At 36.5% G+C, this 20333-nt stretch overlaps 5 protein-coding genes across 5 annotated transcripts; 2 read left to right on the forward strand and 3 right to left on the reverse strand.

The window, feature by feature from the left end:
• Window positions 1-315: 315 nt before the first annotated feature.
• LOC145074987 (cytochrome c) lies at window positions 316-1793 on the forward strand. Its single transcript, XM_079021294.1, has 3 exons — window positions 316-544; window positions 1214-1347; window positions 1449-1793. The coding sequence occupies exons 1-3, from the start codon at window positions 433-435 to the stop codon at window positions 1539-1541; spliced, it is 339 nt and encodes a 112-aa protein (XP_078877420.1). The 5' UTR covers window positions 316-432; the 3' UTR covers window positions 1542-1793.
• Window positions 1794-2901: 1108 nt separating this feature from the next.
• On the reverse strand, window positions 2902-4633 carry LOC145076853 (mitogen-activated protein kinase kinase kinase 17-like). The gene has a single exon (XM_079022659.1). The coding sequence runs from the start codon at window positions 4168-4170 to the stop codon at window positions 3109-3111; it is 1062 nt and encodes a 353-aa protein (XP_078878785.1). The 5' UTR covers window positions 4171-4633; the 3' UTR covers window positions 2902-3108.
• Window positions 4634-9027: 4394 nt separating this feature from the next.
• On the forward strand, window positions 9028-16353 carry LOC145072039 (uncharacterized). Its single transcript, XM_079018404.1, has 4 exons — window positions 9028-10443; window positions 11438-12562; window positions 12782-15902; window positions 15993-16353. The coding sequence occupies exons 1-3, from the start codon at window positions 9336-9338 to the stop codon at window positions 15883-15885; spliced, it is 5337 nt and encodes a 1778-aa protein (XP_078874530.1). The 5' UTR covers window positions 9028-9335; the 3' UTR covers window positions 15886-15902; window positions 15993-16353.
• A 572-nt stretch (window positions 16354-16925) lies between these two features.
• LOC145076559 (uncharacterized) lies at window positions 16926-18056 on the reverse strand. Its single transcript, XM_079022390.1, has one exon. It carries the CDS (start codon window positions 18054-18056, stop codon window positions 16926-16928), a length of 1131 nt encoding a protein of 376 aa, XP_078878516.1.
• Window positions 18057-18391: 335 nt separating this feature from the next.
• LOC145076560 (uncharacterized) lies at window positions 18392-19015 on the reverse strand. The gene has a single exon (XM_079022391.1). The coding sequence runs from the start codon at window positions 19013-19015 to the stop codon at window positions 18392-18394; it is 624 nt and encodes a 207-aa protein (XP_078878517.1).
• Window positions 19016-20333: the final 1318 nt, after the last annotated feature.

Here is a 20333-nt window from a genome sequence, read left to right on the forward strand (position 1 = left end):
CAAAATCAATAATTAGGTCAGACCCATTTTTCTCATGTATCAAACATACAGATCGGATATAGTCATTCAAAAAGTGTTTGACAGAATCCGTCAACAAAATATCAAACATCTAAATATGCTAGAACCTCGAGATTAAGCAATAGTTCAAGGTCTTAATCTGTAATTTAATCTAAAATACCTCTTTCAAAAAAATTTAATCTAAAATACAAGATTTCTTGTCAAATGAGGGTAAAAGCGTCAGATGAAATTTGAAGTGAGGGCATAAATGTCTCATGGCGTGTGCCGCGTCAATAAAGCCACGATCCTTTATGTAAACGCCATAAAACACCTGTAAAAGAAAGAAGAAAGTTCTCGAAAGGCGGTGTCGTCTCTGTAAAAGTCGAAACCCTAACTCTTTAAGATTCTTATTGGCGGCGTTTATTTCGCCGGAAAATGGCGTCATTCGAGCAAGCACCAGGAGGCGATGCTAAAGTCGGAGAGAAGATATTCAAAACCAAGTGCGCTCAGTGCCACACCGTCGAAAAAGGAGCCGGTCACAAGCAAGGTTTTTACATTATTGTCTAAATCCCAAATAGCTTATTACTTGCCTTTTCCTCTATTTGTAATTTGAATTAGTATAATTTCCGCTGCTATATTATCGAAGATTTCTCGTTTTACTGTGATTCGACGTATGCAATGCTTTTGATGTCGTGATCTTTATACTTTTGACTCTTTCATATGCCACATCCTGGTAAAAGAATGCTATATTGTTCAATTGTGTGCTCTCTGGGTTCTTGGCGATTAATTGTATGTAGTGATTTGATGTTTATTGAGCTCATCTGCTTTAGGATCACATGGTTAGGTGTAGGACTTCTTTAATCAGGACCACTTGTTTGTAATCATTCTCATAATCTTTGTCATTCTCACGTATAAGCATCTAAGAGCAGATGAATGCTTCTATGGAAAACATTCACAAAAACAGTATTTTTGTCTTTCAATAAACCAAGTGGCGGAACGGATTTGAATTCCATCTACTATTGAATGGAATGATCATTTCCTTCCTTTGATGGAATCTTCCATTTGTGTCCAATTTACTACCAATCAAGTGGAATTGAATCATAAAAATGTTGTTGTATTGCATCTGTCTTGTAGTTTTTGCATTTGGTAAAAGATTTCTTTGTCTATCTCAAGTTTTTTTTTTTAGCATGCTCATATGGCTTCATATGAACTTCAGGGCCAAATCTGAATGGTCTTTTTGGAAGGCAATCTGGCACCACAGCAGGGTATTCTTATTCTGCTGCCAACAAGAATATGGCTGTGACCTGGGGAGAGAATACACTCTATGACTACTTACTAAACCCTAAGAAGGTACAAGACTACATATATCATTTGAAACTTGAAAGGTCCTAATTCACATCACATTTTCTTTTTTCTTTTTTCTTATAAATTGTGAAACTCATGTTGTGCAGTATATCCCTGGAACAAAGATGGTTTTCCCTGGATTGAAGAAACCACAAGATCGAGCTGATCTTATTGCTTATTTGAAGCAATCAACTTCTTGAATGATAAGATTTCATTCCTTTTATTTTCAATGGGACTTAACTACATCACATACTGACTTTTGTTGCAAATAACTTCATGTCATGTTGGACATGGCTTCATGGACATACATGCATGTTCCTAGGTTTCAGGTTTCCCTTTTATGAGGCACTTATTGTAGTTTTTGTGTCGAATTAGAACAAATACTTTGGGAAACAAGATTTATATCTTTTGTTTGGTGGCAAATGGCAATGGCATGTTGGGTTTAATATAAATTGGTAAGAATGCAACATCTGCGAAGGCTAATGGAAATATGAGGTTAGAAATGATAGGACACAAAATGATGTGTGTCACCCGTTTGAAATTCACTATGAATGTTATTGGTGTGGGTGCTTTAATACATAATATAGTCAATGACTAAAATATAGTTATATTTGATGCAAATAATGATTCCTACAGAACATATTGCTCCATGTTAACATCCGCTATAATAATAATGATAAAGACAAAAAAGACATGTCTAATCACATTACTATTTTCCAAAAAGTTGTAAAAAATAAGTCTGAACACTAAAACAACTAATTTTGCAGATGTCGAAATGGACATGACTCCAAGTAACGTCGTTTTAAGAAAAAACAAATGCAAAATTTAATATGCATATATCATCTGCAAAATTACAGGTTTTATATCGAACTTTATAATTTCTCAAATCTGATCAACGAAATTCATAATTTCTTATTATCTGATACCTGAAAAAAAAAACCTTTTAATTTTGTGGTAAAAATTTCAAAGAAAATTTCCACAAGAAAGAGGCTTAAATGGTGTGAAAATAGATTTTTTATAAGCTTTTTTTTTTTTGAGTTTTCACCTTGAAAATAATGTAAAAATCAAGAAAGATGAAAAAATTATGCTATATATATGAGGACTATTTTGTGGCCCAATTCACAGTCCAGTAATGTTTTTTCGTAGACTCTAAATTTGTAAAATTGTATCCTAAAAGAAACATATAAACTTGAGTCAACGAGTTGAGAATGAGACGAGTAGTATGTACATTTTGGTCCTTTTTGTTTGGTGATTGCAAAAATAATGAAATTTTGCATTTTATCTTCGTATTTGGCCTTCTAACAGTGCGCTTCATTTATGTTAAAACACAATTTGTTAATGTTAAGTAACATTCTAGTGAAGGTTTAAGGAAGTTGGATGATATAGGCCTATAGGGCGCTTGGATAACATTATAATGTCATGTTTACACAATAAATGTATGTAGAAGTGGACTTAGATAGCAAATGGATCCTTTTTATTTTATTTTTTTTAGGATTTATTATTTTTGGTGCCTAAAACTTTTAAGCTGTACATGATCTCTAAAATCTCAAAGCCTGTCCTGCATACAGATACGATTCATATTCAATATTTTTATTTTATTTTATTTTAAACAAATAAAACTAATTCAACACTTTGGGGCTGGTTTTAGTAAAAACTATTTTTTGGCTGTACATTTTCTTTTTCAAACAAAAACATCATCCCTAAAATCCTATACAATCATACATTCATTCGTTCATCCATCAACTCTTTTTAAAACATTCTTTCTTTTTAGGTCCTAACTGTGACCCAATTTTCCTGTGACACCATCTCATTTTCTGTACATTGCCTTTGTGTCGACTTTCTCTTCTCATAACGGCGAACTGAAAATGGTATTTTACTCATAACTTTCATCTCCTCAGACTCATCCGAACCATAACCGTCATCACCCATATCCAAAACACTCAACGGCGAATACATTTCATGTTTTTTAATTACCATTTCGCCCTTGATGAATGGATGATTTAGAAGCTCATCAACGGTAGATCTCCTTTCTGCCTTCCTCACCAAACACTTGTTGAGAAAATCCAAACCGGATTTCGAAAAATCCCGAGGAAATGAAGGCAATTCGTTGCTCGAAGCAATCTTCAAAATTGCCGCCATTTGATTCGACACCCCGAGTTCACCCCATGGGGTCCGCCCCGTTGCCATTTCAATAACGGTGCACCCTAAAGACCAGATATCTGCTGAGAAATCTAGCCCTTCGTTCCTAAGAACTTCTGGAGCCATCCACAACGGAGTTCCACAGAGGAACTTCCGATTGATGGCTCCAGTGGTGCCTGTGCCCGACAGTAGCCGTCGGGCACAACCGAAATCAGCTAACTTTACGGTCCCACACGGACCCAAAAGCACATTTTGGCATTTAACATCACCGTGGACGATTCCACTATCGTGGAGATACTTCAATCCTTTGAGGATTTCCCGGGTGTAGACACGGATGACTCCCTCGTCTAATTTTCCACCGAGTTTCTCGGCGACATCACCGAGACTTCCGGCTGCCATGTATTCAATGAAAAGATTTGTTTTTGTGTGACCGTTTTCGCCGAAGGAAACGTCTTTTCCAAGGCATTGTACAATGTGAGGGGAATCCAGGCTCTTGAGAACGCTAGCTTCGTTCTCAAGAGACTGATCCCCCTCTTGAGATTCGGATGACTTCACCACGAAAAGTGAGCCGCTTGATTTGTTGATGGCCAAATGAACAACCCCGAATGAGCCTGATCCGATCATTTTGCCACGAACCCATTCGCATGGCAAAAGAGATGGAGACAACTCATCATCCCCGTTTCCCGACATTTTCTTTTTTGGTATCAGTTTTGCCTCTTCTCGGCTTTGAAGATTGATAGTAGTGTAAGTTTCTTTAATTAACAGATTTTATACAACCCAAAATATGAATCTGGAACAACTTCAAAGATGGAAGAAGAAGAAGAAGATAGATTTACATATGTAGGAAGTTGAAGGGTTTAGAGATCTCACCGTAAACCTTGGAAACCAGAATTCAGGCCGGGGTTACATAAAAGGCGAGCAAACTTATGGTGGTGGAGCGGTCTCCTAGTTGCCGGAAACCGCCCTCACTCACTAAGTTTGTGATGATTCTGGGAATCCGTTCTACCAAATTAGATTGTGAAGGTGGAACGAAAAGGTTGGATGGATAGATGGTTGATATATATGAAGTGTCTCTCTCTCTCTCTCCAAGCACCGCAGATTTTTAGCGAGGGAGAAAGAAAGGATGCTTGGTGATTGGTGATCCAAGAAATGTGGAATTCTTAACTGGTCAACCATTCTCAAATAGGGTCTCTGTCTCTTTTGTCCTAGTATTATAATCAAGGATGTGGTTGAAGTGATGATTAATGGCAAGAAAGAATTGTCAATAATGTTTACTGATACATAACATTAACATATGAATTCTTTAGTTATATCTATATCCATTAAGATAATTTCTTTAATGCGTATAACTATTTGTTTTGGGTTTTTTCTTCGTTTTTTTTATCAATGAGGAAAAGCCTGTAACTAGGCCCAAATGCTATGTTTATTAATTTAGGGGTTTAGAGTATTTTGGATTAGATTTTCATTTGTGAGAATTCAGGGATTTATTTTTTCATTTGTGAGAAGTCAGGGATTCATTTGTGAGAGGTCACGGGTTCGAATCACATATATGGTATAATCGTATAAGTGGAATTAGGATTTAATATTTGCAGGTTTATTTTATTCTTGGTATTTGTAACGTCCCAAAAATTAAAACTAAAAAATTCGATTTTTAAATTAATTAAAACCATTATCCAAACAATATCATAAAAACCATGGTGAATCAAAGTGTATCGATAACATCCAAGTTCATCAGCATAATATAAACATGTGGAACGATGTGGTATGTGTGCTGCAATCATTCTGGACTTTTCCCCTTCGAACCACAAGTACATGGAACATAAATTGAAAACCGTAAGCACAAAGCTTAGTGAGTTTTCCAACATACCACATACCATACATATCAAACATATAATAGGCCCCCCGCCCAGCATCGAGCCCCGCTCAGTAAACAAATATGTCAGTCATCAGGCCCCGCCCGGTATACATATAAACATATAAACATATAATCATATAACACATGCAATAATTACAAAGATAAATAGCATACATGATAGTTATCGGGCCGCACTTGGTAAACATATAACACATATCACATGCAAGAGTCGCGCAAACAACTAGCATCCTAAACATAACAAATCATGAGCCAACAATGGTGCCTTTAACCCGCTAAACACAGTGAGGAAACTCACCTCTAGCTGCTGAATCTAAGCTACTTGACCAATTTCTAGGGTAAAAGACCATTTTACCCTTGTCCTTACTTGGCCCAAAACTAAGGCCTAACCCAACTACTCAAAAGGCCCAAATTCCTTAAATGGCATCACAAGGCCCAATAAGGCCCAACTTCCAAATTGGGCCCAAAAATCATTATGGACCTAATCCCGAGAAAGTATATAGTCTATCCATGACCCAAAGTTAAAAGTCCAATGGTCCAACAAGGCCCAAAAGCTAAAAGCCCAAACCTGAGGAAGTCAAACTGAAAGTCAATCTGCTGAGTACGCGGGGCGTACTAAGCTCATACGCTTAGCGTACTACTTTCAGGGACAATACACGCAGCGTACCAGCTGGATACGTCTAACATACTCCCCAGATCACCAATCCACTCCATTAAGCACTTAATCAGTTGAGACCTTTAGCCAAACTCTCAGATCTGATCCTAAAAGGTGACTTAATACGTAAAGTTGGCAACTTTATACCCATGCATGACTTAATGGGACCTAACACTAAAAAATAAGCTTAATAAGGCTCTTAGCACTTGCATGGACCAATATCTTTCATAAAGTTCTCATTTTTATGAACAAGGGACCTCCATGGAGCTAAGATCTAACATTCATGGCTTCTGGAGTAGATCAAAAGCTCAACTTTAGCTCAAAAGACCCAAAAATGCATAAATAAGGTCCCAAAACTAGATCTAGCATAATGAACCATCAAGTAGAGAACTTTATACCTCAAACGGCTTGCAAAGATGATGATGAACATGGATCTACAAGCCCAAGCTACTTTCAAGCAACCACCAAGAGTTCTTCTTCTTCTTTCACTAAAACACCACCAAATCTCACTTTCAAGCTCAAAACTCACAAGAGGCACTTAGGGTTTTGTTTTTAGGATATAGGGTGATGGAGGCTGATCAATAAAATATACAAAGGTGGTTTAATTTGTTTAAATAGGGTGCAAACCCTAAAATTTAGGGTTTGCCCAATCCTTTCGTACGCCCAACGTACTCCCACATACGCCCAGTGTATGTGGGTGAACTCGCAATCATTCAGAGAGCTAATATGCTAAGCATACTAGATATGGACCAACATGAAATAAATTAAGCATTAAGAGGGCTAAAATGACAAATACCAAATTACGAACATTACAGTTCCCCCCCACCACCTATATTCACCATAGAACCATGTTCATAAATTCCCAAAATACCCCAGAAGTCAATTAGTCAACCCTTGGTTAAAGTCAAAGTCAATGGTCAAGGTCAATAGTCCATGTTGACCCGACTTGTCGAGTGCAGTCACCGACTCGTCGAGTCCTTCCAGAAATCGAGTAGTCGTGAAATCCCCCCACTGACTCATCGAGTTTCCCTATAACTCGCTGAGTTCATGCGTGTCCAATATCGAAAAAACCCTAGTTAACCCGCCGAGTCCATACAGAAGTCCTTGCACGACAATCTTCATCGGAGTTGCCGAGTTGACCATACAACTCGCCGAGTCCCTTCAACCCTTTATCCATACAGGTGCTTTTTAAGCCATTTTAAGGTTCCATATTACAGATCTAGTTTCCTAAGGCATGTTTATCACGTAAAGCTGCAAACTTTACGTGCATGCAAGGCTCTAGAGACCCATAATCTCAAATCCAAGCTTGAAACGGTGTTTTACACCTAAGGAGAGATTCATACTTGCTAAAGCTGGAAGCTTTATGGACTTCGAGACCAAAGAGAGTTCAGATCTGAAGTTGCAACTTTAGATTTTGGTTCATACCCAAGAATAGCTTCCTAATATGCTAGAAAAGCCCTAATCTTTAACCAAATGAGATCTAGAAGGAAATGAGGTCAAGGTAACGACTTGATACCTTTAAAGGATGCTAACTGAGGTAGATTTCAGATCCACCCAAGTTCCTTGCTGCTAGCTACTTGATCTTCAAGCTCTTCTCACTAAGATCCACCTTCCAAAGCTTAAAACACACAACAATGGAGCACAGACACATATTAGGGTTTTCTGGACTCTCAAGGGATTGTAAGGGGCTAAAAGAGGCTAATGATCCTTTAAATAGGGTGCAAAACCCCAGAAATTAGGGTTTCATCCTCCAGCTCCTACTCGTCGAGTCCTATCTTGGACTCGGCGAGTAGGTCACTGAAACACGTGGCCCAACCCGCTTCTACTAGACGAGTTAGAGCATCCAACTCGTCGAGTAGACCTTGAAATTAAGAAAATAAAAGCCATAAAATTAATACCTGAAAATCGGGGCGTTACAGGTACTTTGGGGAAACTCACTAAGCTTTGACTTACAATTTTTAGTTTATCGTTTCTGGTACTACTGATGATCGTGGGAAAGCAAAAGCGTGATCGTACACAACTTCTTGATTTATGTCACTGGGTCTTGAGAAAACTCTGATTTGAAATAATGCTTTTGAAACGATGACTCTTTTTGTAAACAATGTTGATTAATGGTTGATTTTGAAAATTTTAAATTTCTTTGAATTTTGGAATGTTACACCAAGATCCTGTACACATATCTGAAAATCCATTGTGTTCAAATTTTTAACTTTTTTTTTGAGTTGTTATATTTTTTTGAACATGAGCACATTCTGAGTTGTTTAGTTATTGAGTTCTTTAGCCCACGAACACAAACACAAACACATTTTCCCGGTTTTTTGAGTTGTTGAGATATTTCAAAATCGAACAAATGTCTGAGAATCTTTTTGCATGTTATGAAATTTACACAATTTTCTAAGTTGTTCATATTCTTTGTAGATTTTTATAAATTTGATGGGTTTTGATGTGTTAGATTTAGAAGGTGAAATGGTTTTCAAAACACACACAAATCTTGACTGGAAAATTCATAATATTCACTAGAAAAGTTATGTTTGGTCGACAAATTCACCATGATCGATTAAACCTACAATAGTTGGTAACAATAGTATATTTTGGACATTTTAGAAAATTGATGATGACCGAAAAAGATGAAGTTGCTAAATGTAAATTTGTGTTTTCCTTATTCTTCGAATTATGTTGGTCAAGAGAAAAGGACCGAAAAAATGACTAAATGTGTATAAAAGTTGGTTTAATGATAAACCGTGTTTATTTAACAACAAATATGAATTTAATGATATTTTTTTGAATACATAACCACCGATAATTTGGTGATCAAAATAGTATTTATTAAACAACAAATACAAATTTATTGATAAACCATAATTAAAATTAAAAAAAAACAAATTATATATAACAATAATAGTCTACTACATTATACAATCATTTTCCCGAATTTAATTAGTTCGTGATATTCCACCCGTATTGGTATAAAAAGGTATAAATTAGCACGGTTAAAAACTATATTGCATTCGTGGACGGTACAAGTAGGTGGATTATTTGTGCGCCGTTGGTCAACGCCATTCTCGCCCTGAAGATAAGTCGCAAGAAACACAGAGTAATTGAAGGAGGAATTTTTTTGCAGAAAAGTGATGGTAGGGAGAGAAGTATAATACGGTTGATACAAGCACACCGACTCCGTTGGGCCAAGGGAATTCCGGAGGCAGTTCAGCAGTTCCGGCTATTGAAACTGCAACAAGATTTGATACAGGGAGTTTTGCTTGAGCAGGTGGGTTTTCTGATCTAGAATACTTTTTGAAGTCATTGGTGCGCTAAGAGCGAAGAACACAAATGTGGAGAAGCGATGATTCCCTTTACAGTTCCTCATGGTCATCCAAACCGTCCAATTTGCCACCTCCACCTGCATCGAGTAAGGAGACCGGATCATCGTCCCCAAAGGGACAACTTTGCCGTCAATTTACGATTGATGAGATTCGATCCGCCACCCAAAATTTCAAAGAAAGCTTGCTCATAGGGACAGGTGGATTCGGGAAGTTGTACAAAGGCACAATCAAGAATGGAACAACAACCAGTATTGTGGCTGTTAAGCAGTGGAACCACGCTTTTAATCAAGGCGCCCAAGAGTTTCAGGCTGAAGTTCAATTAGTTTCTATGTTGCGACACCCTAACATAGTGTGTTTGATTGGATATTGTACTGATGACAAAGAGATGATCCTTGTTTACGAATATATGTCCAATGGAAGCCTTGAAGAGCACCTACACAAGCACAATACTCAATTATCTTGGTCGCAAAGGCTTCAGATATGTATTGATGTTGCACGTGCATTACACTACCTCCACAGTGGTAGTGGGCAAGAGGTCATACACGGCAATCTTACAAGCTCAGATATTTTGTTAGATAGCCAGTGGGGAGCCAAAATCACAGACTTTGGATTGTCTAAAATAATCTCTTTCGATGACTGCTCTACCCATGTTAGTACTGCTGTTTCTGCCTTTTCAGGCACGCTTGGGGATATTGATCCAGAATATATGGCAACAGGCAGACTAAGCAAGAAGTCTGATGTGTATTCCTTTGGAGTGGTTTTATTGGAAGTGTTATGCAGGAGGCGTGTAGTTGATACAGGTCTTAAAAAGGAACAGCAAGGACTGGTGAGATGGGCTCAAGACTGTGTGAGAAGAGGGAAACTAAAGCAGATCATAGATCCAGAGTTGAAGGGGCACATTTTACATACGTGCTTGAATGATTATGTGAAAATAGTGGAAGAGTGTTTGCGTGAAAGTCAAAATCAACGTGTTACAATGGATGAGGTTGTTTCTGGTCTTGAGTCTGTATTGGCATTACAAGAGAGAAGTGATCATAAATCTATTCCCCAAATGGGTATAACCACATCTGATTGGAGGTTGGATAAGCAATTCTCCCATGGACGAAGAAACTCTGGTAAAGCCAAAACTCAATTATATTTTTCTGCTTGTGAATAAATTTATAATCCACCATCTATTTGTGCAAATATATGTATTTTTTTTTTTTTTTGGTAAATCTAGTATGTTACTATGAAATGTACAGAAGATGAAAAACAAGTCAAAATTATAAGTATTTAGTTACATGATGTATACTTCGCCTAAAAAACAAGTGAAGCTGACTTTCATGGTATTGTGGCCACACTGCTTAGCTCTTCGTATGCACTCTCTCTCCCAACCTTAAACCACTATATGCTACTGCATTTAGTCTATTATATAACCCTACTTCTGAATTACATCTTGATTCTTCGACTGAGACACTGCTTTGGTTGAATTATGCATAGAGGGTTCGATTTTGTCAGAACTGTGTATGCTTAATTCTCTTTGGAGATTTTGTTCATTGAGCAGGGTTGTTTTGATCGAGCCGAGGAGGTGTAGATAATAAAAACTGTTGCATTGTTCTATCAGAAATCAAAATACACAATTTGAAGTTGACCTTATGAGATAAATGAATACAAGAGATAGAGATAAACTAATGGTTTTAGAATTATTTCCCTCTTATAAAGGAGAGAAAATGTAATTTATATTGGGTTGAATTTAGGTTTCCCAATACAAATGAAGACTAAACATATATTTATATATACACCTAAAGTGATAACTATAATATAGAGATAGAGATAAACTAATGTAATCAATCCTATACAAGTGTGAAGACTAAATATACATACAAGAGATGACTATTAGAATTTGATCATTTTATCGTAAAAAGAAGAAAAATAAAGAATAATAGTAACATGGGAACTTTAGCTAGGGGCTTGTTTAAGCAGTATATATCATCTGAGTTACCTCACTAACTAATGCCTCTATGTGTGTATATATAAACATATGTATGTATGTATGTATTTATCTATGTATGATCTTTAATGAGTATATTTTTCTTTGCAAAAAGATGCTGATATTGCTTTTCATTTCAGGGGGAAGCTACTTTAGCAAGGTCACAAGGCTTTTGTCTGCCAAATCCCTCCTGCATAAGGGAGATGAAGGTAACATATCCAAACTGTCCAATTTGCCACCTGTATCTACATCATCGTCCCCAAAGGGAGAACGTTTCCATCAATTTACAATTGCTCAAATTCAATCCGCCACTCAAGACTTCAATGAAAGCTTGGTCATAGGGAAAGGTGGATTCGGGAACGTGTACAAAGGCACAATCAAGAATGGAATAACAACAACAACTACTGTGGCTGTTAAGAGGTGGAAGTCCACTTCATCCCAAGGCGTCCAAGAGTTTAAGACTGAAGTGTATTTACTTCCTTTGTTGCAACACCCTAACATAGTGTGTTTGATTGGATATTGTACCGATGCCAAAGAGATGATCCTTGTTTACGAATATATGTCCAATGGAAGCCTTGGAGACCATCTAAACAAGCGGATCACTCCTTTATCTTGGTCACAAAGGCTCAAAATATGTCTTGAGGTTGCACGTGCATTAGTATACCTCCACAATGGGAGTAGTGGGCAAGAGGTCATATACAACAATGTGAAGAGCGCAGATATTTTGTTAGATAACCAGTGGGTAGCAAAAATTGCAGACTTTGGATTGTCTAAAACAATCCCTTTTGATGACTACCCTACCGATGTAATTAGTACTGCCGTTGTAGGCACAGTTGGGTATTTAGATCCAGAATATGTGGCAACTGGCAGACTAAGTAAGAAGACTGATGTGTATTCCTTTGGAGTGCTTCTATTGGAAGTGCTATGCAGGAGGCGTGCAATCGATTTAAGTCTTGTTCAGGAACAAGTAGAATTGGTGAGATGGGCTCAAGACTGTTTGAGACTAGGGAAACTAGAGCAGATCATTGATCCAGAGTTGAGGGGTCGGATTTCACTTAAATGCTTAAATGATTATGTAAGAATAGTGGAATGCTGTTTGCGTGATCGTCAAGAGCCACGTATTACAATGGCTCAGGTTCTTTTTGGTCTTGAGTCTATAATGGCATTACATGAGAGAACTGATCATAATTCAATTCCCCAAATGGGTATAACTACATCTGATTGGAGGTTGCAGAAATATTTTTTTTCATCCGGAGAGAACTCAGGTAAAGCCATACTTCTTCTGTATTGTCTGCTTGTTCTTGAATTTATAATTTACTGTTGGTGCATCAATTTGTGTTTATACGTTCATTTCTTGGTAAATTTAGTTTGTTACTATGAATGAAATTCACAGAATATGAAGAACACATTAATTAGTAAAAGTTTTTTCATAAGACACTGACTTACACCTTCCTTTGTTAAAAGACACTAATTTTGCTTTTCAGGGGGAAGCTACTTTAGAGACGGCAGAGAGCCGGAAAAGGATTTTAATGTTATATGGAAACCATATGAAATGACTCCAATGAGAAGTATCCGGTTCTCTGATGAGGATTCTGATCAAGCTAGTGAGCCAGACGATGAAGTCATTGTTCAAGAGTTGCCATCTGAAGAAGAAACCATGAAGTCCTTGTATGAATTGATGCAGTTGGAGTATATACAACGAGCTGGTGGATTGATGAGGATGATTGACTTTTTACACCTCATCTGGTTTTACCCTATGAAAAAAGAAGCGGAGGTCAACTTTGGGTCTCTTTTAGACAAGTTTTCCTCATTTAATAAGTACATTAGAAAGTTACAAGATTCTTCAAGGGATGAACGCTACCTGATGGAGATTCAAAAACTTCTTCAAGACATCGAAGAAGATTTAGATGATGCTGCTTTTGATATGGTGGCCTATTTACCAGAAGGCTTGCAAGTTCCTTTAGCAAGTTTTTGGTCAGGTATACCAGAAGTCCATGCAAGTGCAATTGCTTCAGCCACTCAACGAGCTATAAGTTGTATAACTGATTTGAAAGTCAAGAAGCTTGGAACTGCAGGAAGTGGTGCTCTTGAAATAGCCGAAATATTAAAGGATATGCCAGAGTTAAGAAGAGCCTTTGATATGGTGTTGTGTGTACATGTAAAACATGATAGCATCGAAGAGCTTATGAATGACATAGAAGAAGAGATGCATTTGTGGAGGAAAAGAAGTTTGGAAACTGGCAGTAAAATAAACGTTCTGATCAATAAGTTCCCAAACTGCTTGTTATTCGTAGATTGCAGTGACACTTATATCGATTTGCATGACCCTGAGTTCAATCTTTCCAAATGGTTTGGAACAGTGCAGATAGTGATTACAAGTGGATCAGAAAATGCTTATTGCCCAGTGGATATAGAGATCAGAGTTGAGGATCATCTTCTACCCTGGATATTATTCTCTACAAATGTTGACCTAGAAACAGTGGGCAAGTACTCTGAAATTCAACAAATGGCAGCACAATTAATCGAAAAGTGCAATGGCCATTTACTTGCCATCATTTTACTTGCAAGGGCTTTGAGAGGCGTGGTTGATGTTGGTGTATGGGTACTTGCATTAAGCGAATTATCCTCACTCGAGAAGCCTTCTTCATCATCATCCTCACTAGAGAAGCCGCCTTCATCTTCAGCATCACAGATGGGTGTCACAAATGATGTCATGGTGAGGGTATTGAGATTCATTTGGTCTCGCATGGAATCCTTGTCTCAGAGGTGCATCGTACAATTCGCATCACACTACATAGGATCCATATTAAAAAAGTCTTCTTTGATAAACAGTTGGACTAAAGATGGCCTGGTAAAAGGTGAACAAGAAGCAGAAGATGTCTTTGAAGATGTTATACGGTCTTTCCTTATAGAGCAAGTTGGGGGAAATTGTGTTAGAATGAGAAATGAGATTCGAGTTATTTTAGTTACTTACTTTGTAGAGTCTCTACCTCGTGGATATGGACATTATCCTAAACAAGATGGTTCAGAACCAAACAAAATGCCAAACATTGAAGAGTCGGATGCCTGGGAAATCCATTTAAGTAATAACATAATATCCGAGCTTCCAAATAACCCCAACTGCCCCCTTCTTGTGAATTTGTTCTTGCACTTCAATCAAGATCTGACTGATATTCCTGTCACATTCTTCGATAACATGCCGAGCCTCCAAGTTCTAGATTTGTCCAGCACGAGCATAAACTGTTTGCCATCTTCCATTTCTAAGTTGACAACTCTTGGAAAATTATTCATAAGAGACTGTGACCTTCTGATGGAACTACCACCTGAAATTGGAGCCCTTAAGAATCTCAAGGTATTTGATTCAGAAGGAACACAACTTGTATGCTTACCAGAGCAATTTGGGTCGCTAACCAAGTTAGAATGCTTGAAGTTTTCTTTGTACAAACAAAGCAACCAAAGTATGCAAATAATTCTTGCAGCAGTTTTATCAAAGCTCCTACGGCTAAAGGAACTAAGCATTTGTGTGGATTTGTATGGTGAACGGTGGGAAGATGAGGTCAAACTTATCATCAACATTTTGCCTAAATTTCGGAAATTGAAATCTCTGACATTGTATTTCCCAACCACAGAACTTCTGAGCATATTTATGGAGACAAAGAGCTGGCGAAAGGTCCCAATTTACCAACATTTGTCGAATTTTGGTTTCATTGTTGGTCACATTCAACAACGTTTGATATCCCGTGTCCCACTTGACCTTCATAAGACCTTTGTAAAACTTCCCAAGTGCTTCACATATACAAATGGCGAGGAGGACCTAGAAGCTATTTCCATGGCGCTTACAGATGCTGCTGCTCTTTTCTTGGACCGCCACTGGACTCTCCAGTCCTTGTCTGCCTTAGGACTGGTGGAGATGGAGAAGCTGAAATTCTGCCTGTTGTCGGAATGCAATGAGATGCTGCAGATTGTCAATGGACGCCATTTAGAAGATTTTTTTGTAAGACCAGTTCTTGGATCATTACAACATCTCTCAATTCATTACATGAAGAGTCTCCTTTGCATCTGGAATGGTCCAATTCATAGTCAGTGTCTGTCCAATCTAAAAACCTTGGCGATGCATTCATGCCCTGAGTTGAGGACCATTTTTACACAGGGGTTGCTTGAAAGTCTCACTTGCTTAGAGTGTCTTATCATTGAAGACTGTACTATGATCAATAGCCTTGTTAGTTTGGGATCCTACAACTCTACATCAACTCGTTATCTTCCAAGCTTGAAAAAGATATCACTTCTACACCTCCCTGAATTGGTTAGCATCTCTCGTGGTATAAGTGTTGCCCCACAATTGGTAAGTCTGGTCGTTTATGATTGCCCAAAACTTGAGAAACTATCCTACATGAAAGCATTTGATAATGATATCAAGGAAATTAAAGGAGAGAATGAATGGTGGGATGCATTGAAATGGTGTGAACCGGAGTGGACTGGTGGTCCACCTAACTATCTGGCTAATGTTTTCATCCCACTTGGAACAAATGGTGACATTATGGATGAACTAGCTGATGCTGTCAACATTCTCCCGCATTTAAGTGATTAGCCTTTTTTTTAACACAGGTGAAGTTTTCTATCTTGATATCTTAAATCAGTTGATCTCATAAACTGTATCATTCTTTATCACCTGAATCCTGATTTAATGTGTGTTAGGTATTAAGGAAGCGGGAAAAGTGCAAGTGGACTCACGCCCATGTGAATTTTAAAAACAAAGTGTATATTAAAAGGTGTAAGTTTTGGTGTGAGTTGCATATGCCTATACTTGCTAGAACCATCATGCTTGACTTTTTACTTGGTTACCGTGAAGTTTCCCCTTGAAAAGGAATATAGCATACAATTTATAAAACTTACTTCTTGGGGCTAAGTTATGTATCAAGGGCGTAATAGACAATTGGTAAATTTTGGTCAATATCAATTCAGATTAATCTGTTTCTTTTTTGAGCTTTACTAAATTTGATGTATATTTTTTTAAAGTACAATGTTGTAATTAAAAAGTTATTCATATCATTCATAATGAGAATGTGCAAGGTGTATCACTCGGTAGAAATTGCCATTATTGGGTCTTTCTATTTACCAACAATGCCTATCTAAACAAGATGTTGAATGATCTCTAAAACATTTCTATACTTCTTCAAAATTTTGTAAGTCGCGTACAGTGGCGGATCTAGAAAAAAAAGGGTACGCACATAATAAAATTTGATTAATAATTAAAAAAAAAACATTTAATATCAAAACTAAAATTTACAAATGTTGTCGTCGATTGCTTATATTTTGGTAGTGAGTAACAATAACTTCATCACTAACTTTTGAAAACACATCTTTCTCTATATAAGTTACTAAACAATCATTTAATAATTGATCACCCATACTTTTGCGTAACTTATTCTTCACAAAAGTCATTGCCGAAAATGCTCTTTCTACACTAGCTGTCGCCACCGGGAGGATCAACACCAACTTAATAAGTAAATAGACATGATCAAAAACTTTATCTTTATTAGATCTCACCATCTCCTTAGAGAGTTCTTTAAGATCCTTCAATCCTTGAAATCTGTCGCCTTTTTTCATATCGTAGATGTAGTTATCAAACTAATCACCAAGACGAACTAATTCAACACTTGAAAACTCACTAGGATAAAGTTTTGCAAGTGCAATAACTTTTTCTTTATCAAAAGATTTAAAATCATCAACAGGGCTTAAACTAGCCATATTAACAAGTAAATCCATACTAACCTCGTCAAATCGGTTCTTCAACTCTTGAAGTTGCAAATCAATGATCGCAACAAATACTTCAACTCGAAAATGATGAAGATTTGTGGTGTGTAGTTTGCCACGTTTTTTTCTACCTGTCGGGACATATACATCTTCCATATTAGGAGCTTTGATGCAATTTTTTTCATAAAAGGATATGACTGAACTTAAGAGAGGTTCCCACCCATTATCTCTTACTTGTTGTAGTCGTTGTTTGGTCAATGTCACCAACACCATAGCATTAACTATGTCTTGATCTTTTCTTTGTAAAGCGTTGTTCAAATCATTTGCCACACCAAAAATAGTCTTCATCAAATGTATCATGAATATAAAATCAAAAGACTCAAGTGAATAACCAACAACATCCGCTTTTAGCCGGTCATCCGAACTTGAAGATACATCTCCAATCTTATCAAGAACCTTGCATATCATAGGATATAAGGAAATAACATTCACAATCAGTTTATAGTGGGATCCCCAACGAGTATCACCCGGCCTTCCCAAACTTAACTCTTGATTCAATCCTTTGCCACTTTCAAGTTTACTGTCATCAAGTGCTTGTGAAACCTTTTGAGCTTGAGCTTCTCGCAACATTTCTTTTCTCTTACAAGAAACTCCAATGACATTCAGTAAGTTTGTAAGTATCTCAAAGAGCAAACCACAATTTATGCTCTTTTTTGAAACTGCAACTAGTGTTAGTTGAAGTTGGTGAGCAAAACAATAGACATAGTATGCAGATGTGGTTTCTTTTAAGATTAGGGTTTTAAGGCCATTACTTTCACCCTTCATATTGCTAGCTCCGTCATATCCTTGACCTCGAATTTTAGATGGACTTAATGAATACTCCTTAAGCAAAGAATAAATTGCCTTTTTAAGAGATAAAGTTGTGGTATCAACGACATGTACAACATCGAGAAACCTTTCAACTATGTCTCCTTTCTTATCTACATACCGCAAGCACAAAGACATTTGCTCATTATGAGTTACATCAGCAGATTCATCCACTAATATTGCAAAGTAATCTTCACCAACTTCTCTAATAATGTGTTTAGTTGTTTCTTTGCACAAGCATGTATGATATCTTTTTGAATGGAAGGGGAGGTTACTTGTAAGTTCTTTGGAGCATTTTTCAATACAACTTTATCAACTTCCTCATTATGTTTTGCTAACCATTCAAGAAGTTCGAGAAAGTTTCCTTTATTACTTGATTCTTGACTTTCATCATGACCCCGGGTTGGCAATCCTTGATGTAGAAGATACCTTATACAATGTAGCGAAGCAAGCAAACGAGTGTGGTATTCTTTTTAGGCTTTTGTAGATTGTTGCTCAAAAGCACTTTGTATCGACTTTTTGGGTTTGGTAAGCATCTCAAATTTTTCTCTAGCTCGATTATGGATACTATTAACAGCTCCCACATGTCTATCAAACCTATTTGGCATATTCCAACTTTTAAAGCCATCCGTAACAAAAGCATCTCCACCTTTTCCATTAAATTCATCATTGTCACTAAATAAGTAGCATAGAAAACAAAAATCCGCCTCTTTTTCAATAATATATTCAAGCCATTTATGTTTATCAAACCAAGTGGGAATAAAGCGACGCATATAGCCTCCAAAATCTGTTTGAAGAAATTGATGACCACGTGGTTGGCAAGGACCTCTTTGTATATATTCTTTCCTCACTGCATCTTGGTCGTTGGGATGATAATCAAGGATATTCTTTCTCAAGCCTGGATCATGTGGAAATGTATTTACATCAAATTGACTTTCTCTTTCCCTAGATGGAAATTTGGTGCTACCATGTGTGATATTATCGGGCGTCGACGAAGAATCATCTTGAGTCTTTGTTTTCTTTTGAGCATTAACAAACCAATCTAACGTCCCATGTTTCTTCTTGCGTTTTGATGACTCGTTTTCATCATCATTCATTGTTATCGTAAGAATATATTTAACCTAAAAGGTTAACAAAATTAATTATCTAAAAGTGAAACAACAAAGGCATTAGTTAGTAGGATTTACATATACATTTCTAGTAGTAATTAAACCTAATTAAAAGATAAAATAAAACTATAAATAAAAAATCTTAAAGATAAAATAAAAGTATAAATAAAAAAGCTAAACACATAAACTGATAAACCATAGTTTACTTTATCATCTTAATTTAATTTTATATAACATTGTTAAATATATGTATAGTGTTTCCTGTGCTACAATATGCCTATAAGGAAATTGGTTTGACATAATCACCTAGTGACATGCCACATGCCTTTTTAAATAGAAAATATAAATTGCCATTGACTCCACCATCAATTACGAATACATATGTACTTTTTAGTCTTTATTTATCAATATAATAATAATGACAGCTATATGATGCGACAATCAAGAAAGTAAATTCACTATATCTTTAACAGTTAGCAAATATTGATAAAGAAACACACAAAAGTGAAGAAGAGAAATTGATTTAAAGCTCACAAAATCCAACATGAAACTATGAACCACCGAAGGCGATTACAAGAGTAAAACAAAAACTTACCTGAAGACGATGTTAGCAAGATATCAAGACGAACAAATTCGAAGTTTCTCACTTTCTTTTGTCAAACTCTACGGTGACAAGAGAGGCGAAAGTGTGTCCAACGGTTAGGGTTTATTTGGCTTTGATTTTTCGGATTTATTTTCTTATCTTTTAGTTGGTTTTATAAAAATTGTGATTTGTGATAGATATAGAGTTTGTATTTTTCTTGGTTCAAATATTTTGTAGCTTTTATGATTTGTTGATAAACCCAACTTTATTAGAATTTCTAACGATTTTATTTTATTTTTTTCGTTTGGATTTGTTTTTAATAATGACATGTATTTACTAAATAAAAAAATAAAAAAAAATCATTGCGGTCAAATATAAGGAAAAAGAATCTTAGGTTGAAATTATAGTTTTGGTATGCATTTAATTTGACAAGGGCATGCATTTATAATAAATGTATAAATATATAATTTTTTTTAATGAAGAAAGAGTAATCCTGATAATTATTTAAGGGTATGCATTTACATACCCTTCCAATATGCTACATCCGCCCCTGGTCGCGTCTTCTTGACAGATAAGTTTACAGCACAAGATTTGAAACAAAAACCACACAAAAAGTTAGAGTTTTATGTTTAAAATTTCCACCGCAAGAAATAATAAAAAGTAATGACAGATATGTTACAACACAAGATTTGAAACAAAAACCACAAAAAAAAAGTTAGAGTT

This window comes from Lactuca serriola, chromosome 9, assembly GCF_051521515.1.
Source record: "Lactuca serriola cultivar US96UC23 chromosome 9, Lser_US96UC23_V15, whole genome shotgun sequence".
NCBI lineage: Eukaryota > Viridiplantae > Streptophyta > Magnoliopsida > Asterales > Asteraceae > Lactuca > Lactuca serriola.

Bases quoted from the DNA above. Each gene is read 5' to 3' on its own strand.
- LOC145074987 (XM_079021294.1), top strand. From the start codon at position 433: ATGGCGTCATTCGAGCAAGCACCAGGAGGCGATGCTAAAGTCGGAGAG. The intron at 545-1,213 runs GTTTTTACATTA...TATGAACTTCAG, and splicing joins AGGAGCCGGTCACAAGCAAG to GGCCAAATCTGAATGGTCTT. The intron at 1,348-1,448 runs GTACAAGACTAC...CATGTTGTGCAG, and splicing joins ACTTACTAAACCCTAAGAAG to TATATCCCTGGAACAAAGAT.
- LOC145076853 (XM_079022659.1), bottom strand. From the start codon at position 4,170: ATGTCGGGAAACGGGGATGATGAGTTGTCTCCATCTCTTTTGCCATGC.
- LOC145072039 (XM_079018404.1), top strand. From the start codon at position 9,336: ATGTGGAGAAGCGATGATTCCCTTTACAGTTCCTCATGGTCATCCAAA. The intron at 10,444-11,437 runs GTAAAGCCAAAA...TTTTCATTTCAG, and splicing joins CCATGGACGAAGAAACTCTG to GGGGAAGCTACTTTAGCAAG. The intron at 12,563-12,781 runs GTAAAGCCATAC...TTTGCTTTTCAG, and splicing joins TTCATCCGGAGAGAACTCAG to GGGGAAGCTACTTTAGAGAC.
- LOC145076559 (XM_079022390.1), bottom strand. From the start codon at position 18,056: ATGTCTTTGTGCTTGCGGTATGTAGATAAGAAAGGAGACATAGTTGAA.
- LOC145076560 (XM_079022391.1), bottom strand. From the start codon at position 19,015: ATGAATGATGATGAAAACGAGTCATCAAAACGCAAGAAGAAACATGGG.